General features: G+C 38.6%; 1 protein-coding gene across 1 annotated transcript in view; it reads right to left on the bottom strand.

Annotated features, from left to right (window-relative positions):
• The window catches only part of adam22 (ADAM metallopeptidase domain 22), a 70,914-nt gene that overhangs the window by 44,684 nt on the left and 354 nt on the right, over positions 1 to 25,876 (bottom strand). The window contains exons 2-5 of the mRNA XM_084384744.1: positions 25,532 to 25,692; positions 23,011 to 23,084; positions 6,696 to 6,762; positions 2,698 to 2,780 (exon numbers count right to left, since the gene is read on the bottom strand). Of these exons, the coding sequence (XP_084240870.1) occupies positions 2,698 to 2,780; positions 6,696 to 6,762; positions 23,011 to 23,084; positions 25,532 to 25,692 (385 nt within the window). The remainder of the gene's footprint in view (positions 1 to 2,697; positions 2,781 to 6,695; positions 6,763 to 23,010; positions 23,085 to 25,531; positions 25,693 to 25,876) is intronic.

Below are 25,876 nucleotides of genomic sequence, written 5' to 3'. Positions count from 1 at the left end.
TGGGTTTGTGGCTGGCTCAATGTTAATGACAACTGAAACAATACACCCCTCCCCCATCCGCCCTCTCCGACGCAACAACCCAGCGGTGGCTTTACTACAACAACCCAGCAGATGGGTTATACAGGCTTTTTGCATCCTCGTCAGGAGAGAGCAGTTCTCAACGCTGCCGAGTTGGTGCATTTCATCTGTAAAATGGATTGCATATTTTATTTGGTCTATATAGTATTTACTGTGCTGTTAATCATTTTATTTAATGCAACGCAACATACAGGGATGAGATGTCAGCTGAATGTGTCAGTCAGCATCGGTCGACTAGCCTTTTTTCTTGAATAAATAAATGTGATTTTTATTCAACATAATACTGAATCTAATTCATTTGGATGTTAAAATATGTTCTCAGATTTCGGCCACACACTGCTACGCTTACGACAGGAATATATGTGGAAAATTTAGAGGAGAGGAGAGAGAACTTTGAAAACTGTCTGCAGCGAGTTTTGGCCATAGTGCTTTTAGTCTGTTCGTTGGAGTGAGAAAAAATAAGCGAAATATGGTCACATTTGCTTTTAAACGCAAGTTATTAAATATTTAGCAATTTCATTTAACTGTATAAGCTGTATAATTGTTAAGTTGTCATTCTTTTCAGCACTTTTTCACTCACATACACATGTACAGGTTGTTTTAACTCTTCCCTATATTTTTGTACATTCCTTGGTTTTCTTGCTTATTAATAAATGTTCACCATTTGATTATTGCTCTTGCCTGTGTTGTTACTCTAGTAATTATGTATGTGTGATTTTAATTTTAATGTATTTTGGGTTCCGATCCACTATGTTATTTCTCCTATTTACACAGCAGGACTATGTACAAACACACTTCTTTTTTTTTCAGCATGCAGAAACACAGAACAGAAATCTAGCAAATATGGACAAAATTGTTTGTTTGGGTGTTGATTTAAATTTTCAACAGCGTTTCTGTGCAGAAAGCGATACTTACTGATTTGCAGGCACGTGCACAGATAGACCCCAAGTGGTGCTCAAGCACCTGCCCTTTTGGTTTCTTTTTGGTCTCTGACTAGTGCATTTTTTATTTTGTTTTTGTTTTTAATTTAAATTTGGCTCATGGCATCGATTCTCAATTAAGTGAGTGCCTGAAAACTGCATTAAGATCTAATTCTTTCAAGGCCGCACAAGCCCCTGCTTCTACATCCTTCTTTATAGCCATCATGCAAATCGAGTGGAGCAGCACTCGTGACAGCCAGGTAACAATAGTGTTTACTCTAAGCTTTGCATAGTTTGTCAAATTAAAACACTATTACAAAATCTAAATAGAGCAAGCCTAGCTATGCAATAGCCCGATAAGTTTAACAAAAAAAAAAACGAGTTTCAAATTAATAAAAATGTCCACAAAATTCAAGATATGAATTTTCCCTGTGTGAGAGTTTGTCTTAAAAGATATATGTTTATATCATATATAGTTAAGCAATATCATACACGCAAAAGTGCTGTTTTCCCGAATATCAGCACAGTTGCACATTTTTATATTTTCATTTTTACACATCAGTTCAATAAACAATAAGTTGATATTAATTTCACAATTTTAAAAACAGTGTAAATTTGGACTGTTTTTGCACTATTTCACAAAGGAAAATAGTTTTGAACGAAGCAAAACACTTGTGTCTCCTTGCAATACAGAGTGGTGTTTCGTTCATGAATGAATCAGCCAGTTTAAAATGAATCAGTGAATGAATGATTCTTTGACTCACATATTAAGACTTGCTGGCAGTTTGTATCCAACTTCATTTTTATGTCTTTATTATAGTAATTATGAAAGGGTTGACCTTTTTTCTCACTTGAGCACCTTCCTCCTTTAAATGTCTGTCCATGGCCATGCTGATTTGCTTAAATCCTTTAGTCCTAAAACAATCAGATATCATGCACATTTGAAGAGAAGCCATTTAGGCAGTAAACATTCGAGTGTGATGAGTGTGAATGTAAAGAGCGCTGCCGCTCTATTTCTGAGCTACATCTGACCTGACTCTGTGCATTCACATACAGAGAGAGAGAGAGAGAGAGATGGATCTGACCTGACTCCTTCTCACACTAAAAATACAGATGGAAGGAACTGAGCAATCCCAGAGGGCCACACAGAGAGGTGGTGCATGTGTGTGTGTGTGTGTGTGTGTGTGTGTGTGTGTGTGTGTGTGTGTGCGCGTGTGTAAAGCTCTATAGAGACTAACTCAACTCTCCTCAGGCACACGGGCAGCTCAGGAACACAGCTAGGTTTACTTCAGCTATGCAGAGAACACAGCAGGTTGCCAATAATACAAACATAAATCTTACAAACACAACAAATATTACATTTTCACCATGCAATAGTGGAGCACAAGGCCAGATGTAATGCAACAAGCATTAAAGCATCAATACAGGAGATAACAACAAAAACACACACACACTCAGAGACACAAAGAGTGCTGGGAGCATCAGTGTGTGATATGAGAGGAGGGATAATAGCATGCTGTAATTGTACAGCTCTAATTGTTGAATGGGATAATCACAGCTTTGGCCTGCTAACATGTGTTTATTTATGAATGTGCCTTAGACAGAGACAGACAGTTCTGTGGGCAACTGCTGCTTTTTGTAAACCTGTGTGTGTTTGCGTGTTCATTCAGACATGAAGCACAATGACAGAGCGACTTACTGTAATCCATGGCAAGTTGAAAGCGCCACATATGATTTCAGAATATCACGTACTTTCCCATGGTAGTAACAGTGTTCTCCGCCCTGAAGGGAGAAACAAACAATAATCAAAAACAGCACATACTGTTAATATGAGCTTTGAATGTGGCTCATCCAATCAGAATTTTGTGAGTCAGAAGAACCATCCCTTTTATAATACTAGATTTATTGTTTTGTTTTTAACTGAAGCGCTGCATATTGTGATGCAGCTTTTGAATAATCAATGTTGTGTGGTGGAGATATAGTGGTGGAGATATTTTTTGGTTACACTAGTAGGTGGCGACAAGTGACTGTTTTTATGAGGGAATCACTGACTCATTTTTTGAACCAATAAAGTCATTGGCTGAATCCGAAATCGCCCCCTTTACCCTCAAATAGGGCGTTATTTGAGGCCAGAGCCATTTATAGTGGTGTCCGAAACCATAGTGGACGTTACTGAGTGCACTTACTCAATGCAATAACGAGTGTACAACCGATGTACACTCAACGGCTGTCCAAATTCGCTCACTCTTTTTCATTCACTCCTTCAAGTCAACAGTATTAGTGCACTAACGTAGGGAATAGTGAATGAGGGTTTATGGGGTGATTTCGGATTCAGCCATTGAATCACTCATTGAACTGATATTTTCAGAAATGCGGATTCATTTAAGAAGGAAATGCCACTTTTGCGTGTTGCTTGGAGATGCGCAATAGTCCAGTTAAGGCTTTGTTTGGCATAAACAGACAAAAGTAACTGGCAAAATTGTGTCTATAATGTAGGTTACTAAATATTAATGTAATGTATATTGAACTGAACTGTTGTATAAAAGCAATATCAAAAATAAGGCCAAGAGCATGGATTAAAAAAAAAAAAAGGTAAAAATGGTCCATTTTGATTTCATGTTGACATAAAATGTTTAAATTCTGAGTGTGTGGCTCAACATTTATACTGGCTACTTTTGTTTGTACTGAAGCGATCAGAAGATTCGTAAGAGTATTCCTGAGTGTGTGTGTTATTTATGAAATGTTTTTAGTGTAAGTGCTCGACTGCCATTAGGGCTGCAGGTTTTCTCTTCCTGCTTTTTCTCAGAGGACTAAAGCTGCAGCATTTACCAGCAGATCAATTTCATTTCATCCCTTTCTCTTTCTTTCTCTCTCTGCACTGGACAAGAAGCTTCATACACTGAGGTTTTCCCATTCCTCTGCTTCCCTCTTTCCTCCAGCTTATTCTGGAGCATTTCTGCCTCTTTTTTTCCACATGTAGCACTTTCTGTCCTCAAGAGTTCTCAGCTAATCAAGAGCCGAGGGCATTCTCTACCACACACACACACACACACACACACACAACACAACACAGAGTGAGACATTCCTAAAGAGTGCAGTTGTTGTTGAGGCAGCCCCTTTCAGGCTAATGACCCAGCATGCATCTGTGGCTAGAAGCACAGAGAGATGGGCTGTGTCCAAAATCTGAAAAATATTGCCTTCTTATGCAGGATACAGAGGTAGGAAAGGGATCAGGATCTTCTTTAACATGAGAAGATGCCTGAAATAGGTTTTTTTTTTATTTTTTATACACTGGTGTTCAAGTTCACGGTCAGTACGATTTTTTTTTTTTTTTTTTTTTTTTTCTATTCAGCAAGGACACATTAAATCGATCCAAAGTCACAATGCTGTTCTTTTGAACCTTATATTCATTAAAGAATCCTGAATAAAATGTATTACAGTTTCCACAAATGTATTAAGACGCAAACTGTTCAGCATATTAGAATGATTTCTGAAGGATCATATGACATAAGACACTTCTTTCAAAAACATTTAAAAAGTCTTAGCAACTCCAAACTATTGAATGTTAGTGTGTTCATTACTTGTATTTTTATGCACACTATTATATATAAAAATATATAAGTGCTATTTTCAGCCTTTTTTCATCTCAGCTTTCACAAAACATATAGTAAATAAACTTTGCACAGTTTCTCAACTCATTTTATGGACTATCTACTTCCTAATTTATATAGCTACTTAATATATTTCACAACTGTGTAAATGCATTATCAAAATGCATTTCCTCAAACTTATACATAGTGTTTCCTCAAACTTATACATAAAGTCATAGACAAAAATATTGCAATAGTGAGAGTATTAACTTGTTCAAGTTTAATGATACATAATAATATCTAATTTCATAAAAAATTCTATTTTTATAATAATATATAAAATATATATATGGTCACATTTTAGATTAAGGTTCAATTCTCACTGTTAACTAACTAATAACTACGAATTTTGCTTCAATAAACTCCTAATTACTGCTTATTAATAGTTAGTAAGGTAGTTAAGTTTAGGTATAGGGTGAGTATTGGGTAGGATTAAGGGATGTAGAATAAGGTCATGCAGAATAAGGCATTAATATGTGCTTTATAAGTACTAATAAACAGCCAATATCCTAGTAATATGCATGCTAATAAGCAACTAGTTAATAGTGATAATTTGACCCTAAAATAAAGTGTCACTAATATATATGTGTGTGTGTGTGTGTGTGATAGCATTTTGTATTGTTTGTATAGTGCTAAATCTGTAGTTAAACTAATAGGTTATTCACTATTGCAGTGGGGAGATGAAGCTAAATATATCTGTGCTTCTGCTCTAGAATTCGTTCACTGGCTCTCTTTTTCTCTCTTCATCCTCTGCCTCTTCATCCATCCCTCGGTTATTCCCTCCTTCCTCACAGAACCCTCCGCTCTATTTTTTCATTCATCCTAGAAACAGCCCTTGTACCCTTACATGCACACTGTTTCCTCGGGCTCTACAGCTGGGTTGTGAGCTATGCGGATTTGAATCTCTTCACTGAAGGCTTCTAAACTCAGATCAGTATAAATAAAACATGTTGAAGGGCCCATATCGAAGTTCAATCATAGAATATGGCCCTTTTAAGAGTTTTAAAAAAAATAACTGAGAAACCAGACACGTCCACTATGCATAATCTATCTTAAAAACACACCTTGAGACGATGATGTCCAACATGCAGTACACGACCAGGACGCTGAACGTGATTTCACCGTAGTACAGGTACAAGAACAAGTACAACATGTTCCTGGATCAACATCTTTGCTGATCCTGGAACAACCTATCAATTAACCAATATGTCAAGTTTAGGCTTACAAGCAGGGTTAGGTGCGTCATTTCCCTCTGATTTTAGGGACATTTAGGGGTAGGGATAGGGTTAGGACTAAATTTTCAGATAGGAATGTTGTTCCAGTATCATCAGAATATGTTGACCTAGGAAGATGTCTTGGCAAAATCACGGTGACCCAAACAGGACACATATCCCTGCCCCTGTGTGAGTGAGTGACAGGAACAACCTGCCGCTGGGCTAAAACAAGCAAACACCTTCTGCTCTGGTTGTGATGTGTCCCATCTGAACACACACGTCTCAGTACGCTGACAGAATGAAGCTGAGAGTCCCAGTGTGGCACAAAGAGAGATCTGATCAGACTATATTCACTGTCCCAAAGCGAAACACACAGTCATAGAGGGGAAAAAAGAGGGTCAAGGCATTTGCATGAATTGTTCAGTAAAATGTTTATTGTAGTTGAAGAACCTCTTGTTTTGTGTTATGAACCTAATTTCTGTGGGAATTTTCCACCAATCAGGCCTTTGCATTTGAATACTTTTTTTTTTGTGTGTATAAACCCTTTTAAATATATGTAGTAGCCCTTTAATTTATGGTGATGTAGTTACACGTTACTACATGTGCTTGCTATAGTAATAACAGTAAATTATGTCAACAAGTAACTAACCCTAAACCAAACCCTGACCATAACTCATAGTAAGAACATGTAGTTAATTAACATCACAACATACAATGCAACTATGTCACCTTAAAATGTACCATGCATACTTGTGTGAGCATGCTTTTAAAAACAAAATAGACTTTACTCATAATAAACATAAATTTATAAATTTTAATAAACAAATACTCACTTTGTTGACAACTGGCTTCCCCTCCTCTGATATGTGCCTCTCAATGTAATTTGATGATAGAAGATCACTGAAGAAAAAGAGCAGAAATACACAGTTGGCAAAAAGTGAAATGTTGTCTGGGTTATTAATGGAATCATTCTGAATTCTAAATTCTAAATATTATTCTGAAATCTTCACAGAAATCATAAAGGTTTGAATATCATAATTCTCTGTAATCATAAAGTACAGAAAAGGTTTGATTGCATTTTCCAATCAAAATACCAGTGCTTGCAAAGCAGCTTTCAAAAGCTTGACATAAGTTTAGATTTTAGGCTTTGGTTCAGAAACCATCTGCAATGTAGCCTAAAGGAAGTTATATGGTTAAATAGACGCAAAAGAGAAAAGACTAATCAGATTTAAGCATGCAAATACTATAATGATGTATTATAAATGGAAGATTAAATTAATATAAGAGATACCTTAAATTTATTAAAGAGGTAGAAAGTTTACAAAAGCCAAAAATATATAACACACCTAAGATTAAAAGATTACAATTAGGATGGATGGATTATTTAAATGTATGTATAAGCCGTTTAAACTTAAAACAAATAATTGCAGATTTTGTGGAGAAGAAAAATAGACTGTCTGAGGAATATCAGCACTGTAAATATGATTCATCATCATCCTCCCAAACACATCACTCTTGGTGATCCTGGCATCACACATTTAATGATCAGATCAAATCAACACTCATGTCACTTATTTATGCTGGTTATCTAACCGAGAACAGAAATGGAACCGAATCTGGAATGGGATCTGCGTTCTAACACTCATGAACACAGTTAACCTGAGGAGAGATCCACGGCTGATTTCATACATCACAACTCACACCAAGTTGTGTTCAAGGACACTTCAGTGTGTGTGGCGAAGCCATGATCAAGAATGAGTTCACAAACTAGGGTGAGACGAGAGTTTCACTGGGAGTGCACATTTTAGTTTTTTGCAAGCCAAATGATCCAATTGCAATGATCAAAAACAAACAAAAACGACAAGGTAGCAAAAAAACAGATCGAGCGCAGGAGGAGAGAAGGGTCAAAGTGTCTCCCAGCAGGAGTTCTGACTGATCAGTAACCATGAGCTCATCAACAAGACACTCACAGCATGACATCAAACCAGCCTTTAAAGACAGAAACACACATCTTCAATGGCTGTTTACTAAACCAGGTGATTAGCAGGATATTTATGGAGCTGCGGCGCTGTAACGTGCGAAACACTAACAACAACAAAAGAAATGTTTGTGTTTACAGACTCATTCTGTGGTAAATGCATGAGAGGGGCAAGCCAGAAATCAAAACATGGATACAAGGACTAATAGAGGACAGGATGAAACCAGGGGCTAGAGAGAGAAAGACTGAGCATTGAGAGTGGATCAGAACAGGAGAAGATAAAGAGAGTGTGATAAAGTGGGATGTCAGAGCAAAGAAACATTGTGATTGATGATAAAAGCTGCCGTTGCACACACACAAACACACACCCTCATTTACACATGCACCATCGCCTCCAGTTGCTACAATCTCCAACCCGTCACCTCCCCTTATTTGACAAAAGTGGGTGAAAATTTGCTGACAATAATTTGAAACTGCATTTTCCATTTAAATAAAATAAAATAATGTAAAATAAATAATACAAATCCCTATTCAAATGACATTATTTCGCTTTATTAATTATTATTTCACTTTTTCCGTGCATATTTGAGACAATCAGAATGGGAATGTATAATGTCACTCACAACATTATGTACAAGATGAGTCTCTGTCTCTTTGCTAAACTGCATCTGTCACTGTGATTTTGTTCCTTATATTTAAATTGTTGTCGGCTTAATGCAATTAGAACCGTTTGTCACCACATTAAAGGGATACTCCACTTTAAAATACTCACCCTCATGTTGTTTCAAACCTGTATGAATTTCTTTCTTCTGCTGAACAGAAAGGAAGATATTTAGAAGAATGTCAGTAACCAGACACTTTCTGGTCTCATTGACTTCCATAGTAGGAAAAAAATATACTATGGAAGTCAATGAGACCAGAAACTGTCTGGTTACTGATATTCATGTCTTACTTTCTCACAGCAGCGTGCCAGTATATGTATTGGTCCCATACTTGTTCTGCAGCAGTAACAGCACATATACATACATATACATACACCCACACATTTACTGTATAGTATATATATCAGGGGTGTCCAAACTCAGTCCTGGAGGGCCACTGTCCTGCAGAGTTTAGCTCCAACCCCAATTAAACACACCTGAACCAGATAATCAGACCTTGATTATCTGGTTCAGGTGTGTTTAATTGGGGTTGGAGCTAAACTCTGCAGGACAGTGGCCCTCCAGGACTGAGTTTGGACACCCCTGATATACTGTATATAGTCCTAAGCTTTCTGTAATATTGTTTTTTATATTTATTAAAGTTTTTTTTCTTTATAATATAAAAAAAGACAAGAATGACCAAAGAAAATAATAACACTTTTGTGTCTGTATACTGTACCAGGTGTAGATGCAGTGGTGGAAAGCTGCAGTATATAGTACTTTGTGAAATGCAAAGGTAAAGGCTGATGACAGATTTCAGCTTTAATAGCTTTGGGATTTGAATAATTTATAAGGAAAGTCCCATAATTCCCCATCCCATCCCATACCATTCCATCTTCACATACACACACACACATACCCTGCCCTACAAACATTTTAATATGGCACTGTCACATGACTAGAAAATGGATCTCATTTCTCATGTAAAGCTTAATGGACTGATTCATTGTGTGAGACAGACTCAGAGAGAGCGAGACATGCTAATTAAAGAGGGAAACCAGAGGAATAGAAATGAAGGGTTTCCAGAATAAAGAACAGATTGTGTGTCAAGTAGCACTGTATTATCTGTGTGTGAGGTGAAAAGGTTCTGTTGCAGACATTTGCTCTGTTCCAAAAACCGAATGAGCTGCTTACCTGATCTGCATTTTAAGACATCATGCCATAATTATGCTGCCATAATACCTTTAATTTTAAGGTAGCATTGCATGTGTTCTTTGGAAAGAAAACAACAGTATGCCAGGATGCAGGAGTCCCATATAAATCTGATATTTCAGAGAAATGCATTATTTTAGGTTTGCCATACCCCTTTTACTTTGGTTGTGTGAGTGTAAAAATAACAAATATGGGAAATGAAACTAGACAGATGACTAAGTTTGAACCTTGTGATTAACATTGAAGTAATCATTAAAACAAAGTTTGCTTTACCTAGTAACAGAAGGGTTTGCATATGAAGAACCAATCAAATTCATATAATTTTGCCATACCTCCCTATTCTATAAAAACTGTTGTATTCGTGTAAGCTGGTGGGATACTCAATGGAATTTGTCTGAGATCCTCCGGCCTTGCTTCTTCTTGGGGGAGATTCTTGAGAACTGCTCGAGAAATCCTCCGGCCGTGATTAAAGCATTTAGAGGACATTTGCTGAAGTCTGTTTGTCGATTATTCCGGCTCAGGAAGTAAGCTAGTTAGGGGAACAGGTATTAGACTCAGCCGACGTCGATGTGTAGACGCGCTAGAGTATAGGATTAGCACCCAGCTGACGTCGATGTGTAGATGCGCTAGGGTATAGGGTTAGACTCGGCCGACGTCGACTGTAGACACGCTAGAGTATAAATATCATAGGACGTAGTTAGGTTTAGGGAAAAATCTACAACAAAATGTAGGACGAGACTTGATTTTGTCCATTGGTCAATGGTAATTGATGGTTGTGGTTTGCTATTGCTGTGATCTCATGTGAGATCAAACTTGTGAACAGTAGCTTTTTCTTTATAAATATACAGGTTATACAGAAATCTTTTTTAGAACCAGACTTACACACTCCATAATATCTAAAGATGCTGCATATGTGCATATGCAGCATCTTTAGATATTATGGAGTGTGTAAGTCTGGTTCTAGACCCTGGAGACCAGCAGACGAACATCTCCCCTGAGGACAGGACACCATCTAGCACAGCAAACCCTAATCTCTGATCTAATTAGCACTCAAACGCTGCAGTTCACTTTTCATATGGCACACTTAAAACAAGTGTAATCAAATGTTTTGTAGTAGTAGACGGTGTGCAGTTTCCACCATTTAGATTCCATTGAATCCCATTCAGATTCCATTCACGCTGTGATATATGTGTTTGAGATTAAGATAGTGACTCGAAAACCCTTTTGAGAAAACACAATGTTCATTAGAGATTCATGCCTGTTCATGTTCACACACAAAAACAACTATAATAATTCATTACATTTATATAGCGCTATAACTATAGTACATCAGACAGAAGTGAATGATATATAAGGCATCTGTTTAATAGAAATAAACATCATGTTAAAGTGTGAGAGCATTTGTTAACGTGTGTGTGTTCTGAAAAGCTGAAGTCAGTAGGCCTATTATAAAGTGTGTGCTGAGCTCTTCAGCTCTTTTAAACTTGCAGCACTGCTCGTGTTCCCAAAGAGACAAAACTGCAGCCTAAGCAAACAAGAGACCTGCGAACATCCAGCCTTATCCACACACACATTTACAGTAGGCTACTAACAAATGATCACTACAATTAAATGAAATGTGCTCAGGAAGAATCAGCAAAATGTAACCATAAAACATGGACGAGCTCACGGACACAGGAAAGGTCTTTGCAATGTAAGAAAGATTTGGTGTATTTCAAAGAGAGACCCTTCCCCCCATAACAATTCTGAGGGGAGCAGGTGCAGTCGTTCTCATTGTTAACGTGTGTGTGTTTCACCAGCTCCTCCCACTGAGCTTGTTAATATCAAATATGTTCATTATTTACACTGGTTTTCCTTCACAAACAAATTTTTCTAGCAGATTAAATATTTTAGCATAAACAGAACTGTTTGAAAAAGTTTTTTTGTTTTTTTGGGGATTCTTTGATGTACAGAAAGTCCAAAAAAGAACATTTATTTGAAATAGAAATCTTTAAATTATTTGTAACAATGTAAATGTCTTTGCTGTCAATATCAATTAATTGAATGCATCCTTGCTACATAAAAGTATTCATTTATTTAAAAAAGTTACACTGACCCCAAACTTTTGAACGGTAGTATAAATATATATATATATATATACACACACACTCACCAGCCACTTGTTTAATTGCTCGTTAATGCAAATACCTAATCAGTCAATCTCATGGCAGCAACTCAATGCATTTAGGCATGTAGACGTGATCAAGACGATCTGCTGAAGTTCAAACTGAGCATCAGAATGGGGAAGAAAGGTGACTAAAGTGACTTTGAACGTGGCATGGTTGTTGGTGCCAGACGGGCTGGTCTGAGTATTTCAGGAACTGCTGATCTACTGGGATTTTCACGCATAACCATCTTTAGGGTTTACAGAGAATGGTTCTTAAAAAAACAAAAAAAACATTGAGCGACAGTTCTGTGGGTGAAATGCCTTGTTGATGCCAGAGGTCAGAGGAGGATGGCCAGACTGGTTCAGCTGAAGGCAACAGTACCTCAAATAATCACTCGTTACAACCGAGGTCTGCAGAAGAGCATCTCTGAACACACAACATGTCAAACCTTGAAGCAGAAGAGCATCTCTGAACACACAACATGTCAAACCTTGAAGCAGAAGAGCATCTCTGAACACACAACATGTCGAACCTTGAAGCAGAAGAGCATCTCTGAACACACAACATGTCGAACCTTGGAGCAGAAGAGCATCTCTGAACACACAACATGTTGAACCTTGGAGCAGAAGAGCATCTCTGAACACACAACATGTCGAACCTTGGAGCAGAAGAGCATCTCTGAACACACAACATGTCGAACCATGAAGCAGAAGAGCATCTCTGAACACACAACATGTCGAACCTTGAAGCAGAAGAGCATCTCTGAACACACAACATGTCGAACCCTGAAGCAGAAGAGCATCTCTGAACACACAACATGTCGAACCTTGGAGCAGAAGAGCATCTCTGAACACACAACATGTCACATCTTGAAGCAGAAGAGCTACAGCAGCAGAAGACACACCGGTGACACTCCTGTCAGCTGAGAACAGGAAACTGAGGCTACAATTCGCACAGGCTCACCAAAATCAGACAATAGAAGATTGGAAAAACATTTTCCTGGTCTGATAAGTCTCGATTCATCCAGCAACATTCAGATGGTAGGGTCAGAATATGGTGTAAACAACATAAAAGCATGGATCCATCCTGCCTTTATCAACGGTTCAGGCTGCTGTTGGTGTAATGGTGTCTGGAATACTTTCTTTCCACACGTTGGACCTCTTAGTATCGATTGAGCATCGTTTAAACACCACAGACTACCTGAGTATTGTTGCTGACCGTGTCCATCCCTTTATGACCACAGTGGACCCGTCTTCTGATGACTATTTTCAGCAGAATAACACGCCATGTCACAAAGCCTAAATCATCTAAAACTGGTTTCTTGAACATGACAATGAGTTCTCGAAACTAAAATGGCCTCCACAGTCACCAGATCTCAATCCAATAGAGCAGCTTTGAGATGTGGTGGAACTGGAGATTCAAATCATGGATGTGCAGCCGACAAATCTGATATTTCCTGGTTGTTCATGACTATGGATACTAGATATTCAAAATGCCGCAGTAGTGGTTTAGTGTGATGAATTACAGACATAACTTCTCAGACAGTGTTTAACACATTGAGTTCAACAGATACTGTTAGCACTCTGAAGCGCAGTGAGCTGTCAGCACATTAAAAACCCTTTCTGAAAAGTTGCATCTCTAAATTCATCCCCTTTACTATTATCATGAAAAATATTAAAGCTAAAAAATAAACTGTAACGGCACCAAAAAGATCACCAAAAACAAACATGCCACGACATGTTACAGCAAACCAGTTTAGCCCAGTTAAATTATCAAATGATGCATCTCCACCATTTAGAGAAAGAGAGAAAAGGGGAAAGTGAGATATGTAATGTGAGTCTATGTTTATGATGGACAGGTAAAGTCCAACGTCTCAAACTTGCTTCTGAAAATGTCTTGTGCCACTGTATATGTGCAATATATAAGCAAGAGCCCTTCTGAGACTCTGACGCCAGCTGTTTTTCTCTCTGATCTCTCTCCTCCATCACACACCCACACAGACTCAAGGGTGCATGAAAAATGCTGGTTGGTCAGACTTTCACTCTCCCTCCATCCAACAACTTATTCACTTTCTTTCTCTTTTTCTGCCTCTTTCTCATGTTCCGTCTATCTTTCTTCTACTACGCAGTTTCCTGAAAAGATGGTAAAATGGAGCTATAAAAAATGATATACTATATAAAATCAAGCTAAATGATAACATACCATAGATCAGGACAGTGCAAGCATTTGCGAGTGAACCTCAGATGAGGATAATTCAAAGACATAACATCATTGTGGCAGAAGATATTAGAAAAAGTGGCTTTATAAGTCTGTTTTATTTACATCTGATTTCTTTTGTAAATCGAATTCAGCTTTCAGTGCTTAAGTGTGCATTTATTATACTGTGACACATTAATGTTACAGTTTTTTAGGTTCCAAGTGCACCTAAACAAAACTATAAGAGACTTCTTAGACTTCACCTCTCTACTAGCCTCCTTCGATCTCAAACGACACATCACCACAGGTACTCACAAATCAGGCAACCAACTGGACCTGGTCTACACACGCAACTGCATCACAGACAACATTTTGGTGAGGCCTCTCCATGTTTCAGATCATTTCCTCATCACCTTCAGTCTACAACTCGCTACCCCTGCGCCACCAACCCCACCACCAGTCACCCTCAGGCGAAACCTACGCTCACTTTCCCCCTCCCACCTCTCCTCTGCCGTGTCTTCTTCTCTTCCCCCACCCTCACAATTCTCATCTCTGGATGTGAATACTGCAACGGATACCCTATGCTCCACTCTAACCTCTACTCTAGACAAAATCTGCCCTCTCTCCTCCAGGCCAGCACGCGCTACTCCTTCTAACCCCTGGCTATCTGAGGTTCTTCGTGAACACCGGACCGAACTCAGGGCAGCGGAGAGGAAATGGCGCAAATCAAAAGACTCATCTGACCTGAGTATGTATAAATCTCTCCTCTCGTCCTTTTCTGCTGATGTTCATGCTGCAAAATCTTCTTATTTCCACAACAAGATCAACAGCTCCTCCAACGCACGACTACTCTTCAAGACATTCAACTCACTCCTCTGTCCACCTCCACCACCACCCTCCTCCTCCTTAACTGCCGATGATTTTGCAAACTTCTTCACCAACAAAACAACAACTATCAGCAGTCAATTCTCAGCTCCACACACACAGGAACCCAGACCGACCCCTCCCACAGCCAATACCCCTCTGTCCTCCTTTTCGCCGCTAACAGAGGAAGAAGTATCTACACTTCTCCTCTCCAGTCACCCTACCACCTGCCCTCTAGACCCCATCCCCTCACACCTTCTACAAGCCATCTCTCCCACACTTCTACCAGCACTCACACACATCATCAACTCATCCCTCCATACTGGCACCTTCCCTACAGCATTCAAGCAGGCTCGGGTCACTCCACTGCTTAAAAAACCAACGCTAAACACATCTTTTGTAGAGAATTACAGACCCATCTCTCTCCTACCATTCATTGCAAAAACACTTGAAAGAGCTGTTTTCAACCAAGTAACATCCTTCTTGTCTCTAAACAACCAGCTGGATGTCAACCAATCTGGCTTCAAGAAAGGGCATTCAACTGAGACTGCATTACTGTCGGTCACAGAAGCCCTACGGATTGCAAAAGCTGCTTCCAAATCTTCACTCCTCATTCTCCTTGATCTGTCTGCTGCCTTCGACACCGTGAACCATCAGATCCTTATGTCCAGCCTCTCATCACTGGGCATCACAGGAACTTCACTCGTCTGGTTTGAATCCTATCTCACAGGTAGGTCCTTCAAAGTCGCATGGAGAGGCGAGGTATCCAGAGCACATCAACTGACCACAGGGGTTCCCCAGGGTTCAGTTCTCGGTCCCCTCCTCTTCTCCATCTACACTACATCACTGGGACACATCATACAGGCACATGGTTTCTCCTACCACTGCTATGCTGATGACACACAACTCTTCCTCTCATTTCGACCAGATGATCCCACAGTAGCTGCACGGGTCTCGAGCTGTCTGGCAGACATCTCCACATGGATGAAGGAACATCACCTGCAGCTCAACCTGGCAAAGACTGAGCTGCTCGTCCTCCCTGCCAATCCGTCTCTACAGCACGACTTCACCATCCAGCTTGATTCATCATCAATCACACCATCAAGGTCGGTCAGAAATCTGGGAGTAACGTTTGATGACCAGCTGACCTTCACAGATCACATTTCAAAGACAGCTCGATCATGCAGGTTTGCGCTGCACAACATCAGGAAGATCAGACCTTTCCTAACTGAGCACGCAACACAACTCCTCGTCCAGGCCCTGGTCATTTCTAGGCTTGACTACTGCAATGCTCTTCTGGCCGGACTTCCAGCATGTGCTACCAAACCTCTTCAGATGATCCAGAATGCTGCAGCTCGTCTTGTCTTCAACGAGCCCAAGAGGGCCCACGTCACCCCTCTGTTAATCTCTCTGCACTGGCTACCTCTCGCTGCTCGCATCAAGTTCAAGGCATTGACGCTTGCTTACAGATCTATCACAGGCACAGCTCCCTCCTACCTTCACTCACTCCTACGAGCCTACATCCCCACCAGACGCCTACGATCAATCAACAAGCGACGTCTCGTGGTTCCATCACAGAAAGCCACAAGATCACTTTCCAGATCATTCTCATTCACAGTTCCATGCTGGTGGAACACTCTCCCCACCCTCATCCGGAATGCTGAATCCCTGACAACATTCAAAAAACAGCTGAAAACCCATCTCTTCCATGAGCACCTAAACTCATAAAAAAATAATAAAAAAAAACCTTTCCCTTAAAATCCCACTTATCATGCTTATGCTACTCTGAATAATGCCTGAACTTCGTATTCTGAACACTTCTTGCGTTGTTGTTGTATTTTGCCTCTTCATGATAACTCGCTTAATTTAGTCCTGATTTGTAAGTCGCTTTGGATAAAAGCGTCTGCTAAATGACTAAATGTAAATGTAAATGTAAATAAGTGTAGAGCCTTGTCATCAATATCTATTTTTGTTATAAAGCCAATTATTTTCACTACAAACTAAACCAGCCCTATAAGGTTGGGAAACAAGATTCCGGTTTTATTTTAGATAATGTGTAAAAGACTAAGCACCCCAAAATAAAATAAAGACAATAAAGAGACATCTCACACATGCACACACACGTCACAAAACCCTCAGGTGCAACTGTCATCTGAAATTAAACCAATGAGAGTGTCTGGATGTGTGTATTTGGACTCTTTTTATTGCATGCTGGACACAGTTGATATGATGATGAATGTAAATGGCAATGCATGAAGTGTTCCTTCGAGGTGTGTGTGTGTATCTCTACAAGAAACCGCACATGAAAAAAAAAAAAAAAAAAAAAAGTCACTGTTTGGATTTAAATAGGCAAATGCTTAAGAGTCTATGATTGGATCATCATTGCAGTGATTATTATGTTTCTAGCATGTTATATGTTTGGCAACAGTTCTTCTAACCATAATTGATGGAGTGTGTAGGAAGACGTATCATGGCCATATTCCACGAAAATGTCAAGATTCATCAGGCTCAAAGTATGAAAGAATGGTTGGGAGGGAGCATGAAGAATCATTTTCACACATGAATTGGCACCTCTGAGTCCAGACCTTAAATTCATCGAGAGTCTTTGGGATGTGCTGGAGGAGACTTTACAGAGTGCTGGACTCTTGTGTTTCAATACAAGATGTTGACCAAAAATGTATGCACCTCTTGATGGAAATAAATGTTGTGATGTTATTTCCATCAAGAGGTGCATCAAGATCTTTGCATTTGCCTATTTAAATCTTTTTTTTTTTTAGACAAAAACTTATCTAAATCAGACTGATACAGGATAGGTTCGACACACACCAGTGTCTCAGTAGACGTGTCCTGTCACAGGTTTGATCTGATGAGACGTCACGCGTGTGCTGACTGGGTCAAACAGAAGCTCATAGTAGCAGATAGCAGATGACACAGGGATTCTTATACAGTGTTTTGCTGAATCAGACCCTGCCCGGAGACTGTGGGTGTCATTCACAGAAGATTTTTGATTTGACCAGATCCATGCAAAAAACGAAAATGTAGCCTGCATTATAATAACATTATACATGATTCTTTATAATATAATGAGTCTCACATAAGAATTTTTGCATATTTGAGAGTGTGAGAAAGATAGTGTCTTGGATTTAAATGGGTACAGTTAGTGGTTTCACTTTATTTTGATGGTCCCTTTAACACATTCTGTTGGACTATGAGAAACGTTGCACCTGCATGTCTACTTACTCTCATTAGAGTGTTAGTAGAGTATTAATAGACTGGTAGGGTTAGGGTTAGAATAAGTTGACATGTAGTTGCAAAGTTACTTATAGTCAGTATAATATCTTTTGGAGGACCATCACAATAAAGTGTTAGCAGATATTAAGCAGACAGTCTACTAATAATACTCTAATGAGAGTTAATTGACATGTAGTTGCAAAGTTACTTATATTCAACAGAATGTTCAAACGGGACCATCAAAATAAAGTGTTACCCAGTTAGTAACTAGTTAGTTACTTTTATATATTAATTAATATGTACTGTATATACACACATATGCACCTATATGTATATATTGTAATTCGTTTAATTAATAATACACATTCAAGACACATTCTTTGACAACAAGACCTCTCCACCGTATTCCTGGCGACCTCACTGCGTTTTGAATTATGGGTGGCACTTCCGGTTTGGGGAACTTCCATTCAAAAAGGCTGAAACGAATCATTTCAAATCATAAGGTTGCCCTACAAATAAAGCTGATCTGTCAGTTTGACTGGATAAGATGTCAATTTTCCTTCATGATTTATTTTCAGACATCATGAGAATAACGTTATACTTGGTATTTTTAACGTGACATGTTATAACAAGAATTTCTATGGCAAGAGCTCTTTTCAGTTGCTGCTTTCTTTTCCTCGTGATTAATTTCTTTTTTCTCTTATATCCGCTGTAAAAGTATGAAAAAGGACAATTTTTAAATCCACATTTGTGGTCTGTTCTCCCGAATTTAATTTACGATATATTCCATTAATAATTCACTGGAATACACGAAGAATCTCTCGTTATTCTCCTCAAGTCTCTTTCCAGGTTTGTTTTTACAGGTAAATGCAATTTATAATCTGTCAAAATTACAGAAATCACTTTGAAATAATATCACGTAATGCTGAAGTTAATGAACATTTTTGATTAAGGCAACATACATAATACGGATATATATTACTACAGTGATATTTAACCCGTCCGTTATTGCTGTGGAAAGACTCGCGCTTTTGGGGTTATTTGGTCTGTTAAAAGTACCTTGTTGATGCTTTTTCACTTTTAAATTTCCTTTTAATGTTCGATGGTTGAAGGACGAGTAGATTAATGTCGTCTCATTGTGACACTTTTTTAACGTTTTTTCACTGATTGTTTACATTAACGGAAGTTACACCCATAATTCGCGCAAAGCGTCATGGGGCGTAGGAATAAGGTGGATATGTTTCATGGAAATTTTTGCTTTGGTAAATTTATTTTGTTTTAAGGAGGTTTAGATGAGGGTACTGGAAAACTAGACAAATATGGGATTTACCATACATTTATCAGAGATCTGATATAATATGCATGATTTGTCTACAGTGATTTCTGTTTGATTCCAAGGTGAGCTTGTGATTGTTTGTTATCTGTTCAGAGTTGCAGCTGTCTGTTGTCCCCCCCCCCCAGCATCTACCATATCTGACTGATTTTAATGCTTCCTTTCTGCCACATGGTCCGTTGTCACGACGACACAGCGTGATTGAAAAGCAGAAAACCCATTTGCTCCAACCGCTTTAATCAAACACACTCATTCATTATTCAGAGTGTGTGAGAGGGTGCAGGGGGCAAGCCAGTGTGTGTGTGTGTGTGTGTGGGGGGGGGTTACGCAATAAGTACCCAATAAAACAATACAAACAAAACAAGCCTTTTTGTTGTGAAACTACAAATATGTCACTCAGATGTTGAGATTGCTAACTAAAGTTGATGAACAATGATCACATAGCAAAGAAAAACTTTTAGGAAAGTAGGTCTCAGCTGGAGGCCGGAGAAAAGCCAAACGCACACAAACACACACACACACACACACAAACAAGTTAAGAAAATCCCAAACCTTTAGAAATTCACAGAGAGAGGTGAGAGAATGAGCATGAAAGAATGAATTGGTTTCCTTGGGTGGAAACTGAGAAAGTAATCTGGACGCAAGTCAGTCAGGATGGATCCAACTGCCAGCTCTCCATGGGTGCAGAAGAGCAAACGGAACAACACAACACACACTTTTGTTTTTCTCTCTGCTATATCACAGCACTATTTCAGAGGGACAGAGGCAATCAAATCCATCCAGTCAGAACCCATTAAAGCAGAACATATATTGTACTGAACAAGACCAGCCACATGCTGACAGAGAGAGAGAGAGAGAGCATTGACTGATATAATAAGCTGAATAAATGGCTCTAATCCAAAACCTAGTGAGCAGCCTACGCAGACATGATTTTAAGGCATCAGAGGTGCACTCCTGACGCGACGTCTGTTCAGAAGGGTAGGCAGCGGGATTATGCTGCCTTCTTAGAAAACTTCTGGCCCAAATTCTAAGCTGGCATTGCATGTAGACTTTGCGGAGAGTGCAATCCCATAATGTAACTGCGAGCACTTGTGAAAAGATGGAGGACAAATTATTATTACATATTCGATCAATCTAAAAATTGTTTACCCCTTATTTTTGTGTGCCGTGTATTTTTAATTTAGTGTTAACTTGGCAATATGTGACACAAAGAGTTGTTGCCCGTGTAGAGCGCTCCAAAAGAGTCTGTCTCCAAAACACACCTAAATGTCTATATTTATGCATTTGCAAAACCATCAGTGTTAGATTTGGGTGACTGAGGAGGTAGAAACATGGTTAGAATAATCTGTCAGGTCTTCACTTAAGCTGCACATAATATAAATGGGAAAGATTGCCCTAAAGGCCTAAACGTCCTTTAATATTTAAAAGCAACAGTATTGCATATCATACTCAATTTCAGTGACTCTTTACAGAGGTAGAACCTGTGTTATTTTAGTATCATTGATAAACTATTATTGTTTTTGTTATAATTATAAATTAGATTTTTTGTTTTCATTTTATTTAAGGTTTTAGTAAATTTGTTGTGTTTTTGGTCATTTTTATATAGTTTTGTAAAGTCACCATGAAATCAAAATTGACTATTATTATTTTTTATGAAATAGTCTATTGCATTTATTATAATTGATTTATTTATGCACCTGATTCTTTTTTAAATTCATGTGCCCTCGTAATCTTGAATCAATATAACTTGCTGTGACATCTCTTCTCTTTCTCTGATGATGCGTTTACTGGCGTGAGGGCGGGGCAACCTGTCACTCAAATGAGATCACAGTAATAGCAAACCATAACCATCCAATCAATTACCGATGGACAAAATCAAGTCCCACCCTACATTTTTTCCTGTTCGACAAGCAGTTTTACTCAGATATCCGTCACAATAGGGAAGACAAGACCATCGCAACTTCCATCTCATGCCGACCTTAAACATGTCTATATAGTTTTTATTAAGTTTTAGTTTATTTGAGTCCTTTAACGCTAAACAAAAATGATAAATGTTGCCAATGTTTTTTTAATATTTTATTTTCAGTTAATGTTTTTATTGTTTTAGTTTTAGATAACAATAATAACCCCGGTTAGAACTACGTTAGAATTCCAACAGCACAACACAAACACACTGACTCCATTGACAAAGGACTTGAAAGAAAAATCATAATAAAAAATGTGGTTAGTATAATGCAAGAAATACATAGGGAGTCCCATCTTAAAGACAGATTTTCTCTTCAACAAGATGTTTTAGGAGAAAAACACAGACACTGACGGAGAACGCTGAAATATTCATGATGCATTATTATAATGAGATCAATTCTGCTGACTCTGACTGTCTGGCACCAGTTTAAAGTACAGCGGCTATTGTGGTTGTAACAGTAAGAGTTAATGGATTCAAGTTAGCCTATATGATGATTTGGTGCAGACTCGTAGGAGTTATTTACACAATGAGCATCTGCAAGACAATACGAACCTCACAAAATCTCACAAAACTCGTTAAGAACACGACAGGTCATATTTCAGCCCAAAATCGGCAAAAAGAAATATTAGAAATAGTTTTAGGACCATAAATATTTTTGCACTGTGACATTTTTATAACTTAGATTTCATAATTCAAAATGTATTATTTATGATTTCTAATGAATTCCCACATAATTATCATTACCATAACAAAAAAAAAGAAAAATAATAATACAAAATGTGGTTAGTATAATGCAAAAAAAGGATTGACTATTCAAATTATAGTATTTATTCATCATGGCAATATATGCTGTACTGCCTTTAATTTATGTTGATTTAAATACAAAAATCATTGATATTACAGCAATGGGTAATCTACTGTGAATCACAAATGAGAATATTAGAAAACTCTGGATAAAAACTCATTATGGTAATGAGGATTTGGGCTCAATGGCACACTATAAATAATGTAAAAATGCAACGACGACAACAACAACAACAACAACAAAAATTATGGTCCTAAAAAAGGCTTAATTTTATTTATATAAAATATTTTTCTTGTTTATTTTCAGGGTGGAATGTGACCTGGGCATATTTTTACGAGATACCAGTTCAGTGCATTAGGGCATTACGGCTTCGAATCCAAAACAATCACAAAATGCCAAAACAGCCAGGACCGGAAATATAGAACAAGAACCTGTGCAAATATTGATGTTTATCAGTTTTAAGACAACATGTATTATAGGGAATCCTGGCAAAGAGAGAGAAAGAGAGAGAGAGAGAGAGAGAGAGAGAGAGAGAGAGAGAGAGAGAGAGAGAGAGACAGTGGCGGATGCCATGATCGATAGAGTGGTCAGGTCTTTCCCATTCCTTCAGCATAAATCAACAGCCATTATGATCATGCAGTCCATCAGAAGCAACATAAAACCCTTTGCAAATAGTTCTGATGGGCATTAGTCATACCTCACACACTTCAGCAACACACACACTGCATTTTTCCAGTGCATTTCCGAACTCAACACCCTGGAAGCAGATACTCACTGGTTCAGTTCCACGTCTAAAACGAAGGTCTGTCCGAAGGCCTCAACCTGGAAGCTAGCCTGAGCCACGTGGTTCTGTAAAAGAGACAAAACAAGATGAGATCTGGTCATTTTCATATATATCAGGGTGCAACATACAGTATATGCTGTATTAATAAAAAACGCAAAATTAGAACATATTTGGTGTTTTGGGAGAGAAAAGAAAAATGAGTCTTCAGTGTCACATGATTCTTCAGCAATCATTCTAATATGATGATTTGCTGCTCAAGAAAGATTTATTTCAGTACTCTTTGACAAATGTTGAACAAATGATGTTCTTTTGAACATTCTATTCAAAGAATTTGAATTAGAAATCTTTTGTAACATTATAAATGTCTTTACTGTCACCTTTTGATCAATTTAATGCATCCTTGCTGAATAAATGAATCATTTTTATTAAAAAAAAATCTCAAGGTGCCACACAAGAGCTGATACAATAAAAAGGGAAAAAATGAGAACATATTCAGTGTTTAGGGAGAGAAAGTAAAATTCGATGCGCTAATTGTTTTGTTTTTTATTCATCATGCACACTTTGATGTGCAGGACTGGTGGCTGTGTGTGTGTGTGTGTTCGCTGATGGTTAATTCACTGCCTGCTTGGGGCCCATATGGCCAGGGCCGTATAACACCCCCTCAGGGGAAATAGAAGCATTTTGGTTGCAGTGCATTGTTCTCGTATCTCATGAGTGGGTGTGTGTGTGTGTGTGTGAGAGAGAGAGAGAGAGAGAGAGAGGGCAGAAGGGGCAGAAATAGAAGCATATGAGGGAGGTGAGGGGAGTCTAACACCCCCAAGGGAACACACCTCTCCCTAAACCAGCAAAGCATAGTTATCAATATAAATGGAAGGAGAACGAAGGTTTGGAAGAAATACGGAGGAGGGGGGAGATCCTCAACACTTCACCCATCAGTGACCCTCTGAATGAAGCGACCCTCCCCGAGACACACCCACATACTGCCCCTTGATTGAGTGTGGATTTGTGTGTATCACGTCTAACCAAAATGCACACAATAACACTCTCAACCCTTGTTTTCTTTAAAACCAAATCTAATAAAGAGATTCAGAGTGTTTTCTAGAAACTGTGTAAGATGAGAAGGCTGCAGCTTTCTGTCCATTATGCCAGTGGCATCATCGATCGCCGTTTCATCCTATTATCGCTCTAAAAAAGCTTGACTCGATTTTTTTTTCTGATCTGCATTCTGTGTTAAATAAAGACGATCTAAAATTAGCAAGCTAAAAGATTCTCTGTTTTGTTTTCAGACATCGGCAAATATCTATAAATAAAACAGTCAATCTTCAAAAAGATCCGATTGTAAGTCAAGCGTGGAGCTAAAAACAGACCTGAGCATAGTTAAATGTATTTATGAAAAAATATATTTCATTGGCACATGTTTCGAATCTAATCTCTAATGTGGCATCATATATAACACCACAATGATTAAATCAATGCATTGGCATGATGAAAAAGATTTTACTTGAATTATACAGAGCTCAGCTGCACGTCAGACAAAGGGTTAAGCCCCACACGTGCACGCACAACCCGAAGCACATGTACAGATATTCTAACCAGTCAAAGAGACTTGTTACAGTAACGAGGCCACGAGCGATTGCATGTCTGTGCCTCTGAGAATTATTCAGTCACGCAAAGTATGAACAACAAAGTAAGTACCTGAGCAGTCGGGATGGACAAAAATGCTAAGATATTTTACAGCACAGTACATACTAGGCCTTATATTATGTAAACACAAACTTTTATATTAGACGCGATTGATCGCGATTAATTAATTTGACAGCATTGATATATACATTTCTAAATGTGTAGCGTTACTTTCAAACATTAAATAGCTAATTAATATGACTTGATGTGATATCAGTTCACTTATTCACTATCTTTCAGGCCAGGCGAAGCAAGAACAAAAGAAATAGCAAGTCCATAAACCTCTTATAGCATTACACGCTCAGCTGAGAAACCAAATGCAAAGTACATTTGCCAGTTTATTGTTTTCCTTTTATCATCATGGCCCAGGTTTTGAGTCCCTGATGCAGTGTTTTGCTGAATAACAAATGGAGTTATAGCAGTAATCAGTTTCTGACATTTCTGTGCTATATAATAATGTAAAAAAGAATAATGCACTATTGATTTAGACTGATAATGCTCCAACACAGGAGCTGCTCATTTGTTCTTTCTGTGTCCTTTGTGTTTCCAAAGCTGTGATGCCACAAGATGCCTCAGGAGGCCTAAGCATCAGCATCTTCCAGAGAAATGTGTTGTTTTGGTTCATTAGATCACCCTTAAATGACTGGAATTAACTGCGCAGGGCTCTCAGACCACCCAGAGTCAGACTACAAGACTCAGAAAGAGAGTAAAAGAGAAAAACATACACATCATTTGAAGAGCAGCGCGTCTCCAATGGCAACGGGAGGAGAGAGAGCATCCCTATATGACACACAGATGACATGCTAACATGAGATGAAACAATACACACCTGTTTACTGTCAGAGCTCGTTCGGACCCGTGTGTTCAGAACATCATGAGGCGTCTGAGTGTCTCCGTCTATTCGGTACATCAACCGGACCGGTACCGTGCTCTCCTTCCCGAGGAACCTGGCGTCATCACGCCGAGCCCTTGTCTTTACCAAGGCGTCTCCTAGAATAATAAAAACACAGTAGCCTATTTTTAACAATTACACATTTTCATTCTGAGTTACACGTATGAAACTTGACATAATAGTCAAGGATAAATAATGATAAATCACGCCTCGGGGTCGTATAGGCTATTTACCGTTAAGTAACGTTACATCTGTTTACATTACCTGAACGGATAATTAGGT

The sequence above is a fragment of the Rutilus rutilus genome, assembly GCF_951802725.1.
Source record: "Rutilus rutilus genome assembly, chromosome: 17".
NCBI lineage: Eukaryota > Metazoa > Chordata > Actinopteri > Cypriniformes > Leuciscidae > Rutilus > Rutilus rutilus.
The sequence above is the reverse complement of the archived record's forward strand: the minus strand, read 5'-3'. Positions and strand labels throughout refer to the sequence as shown.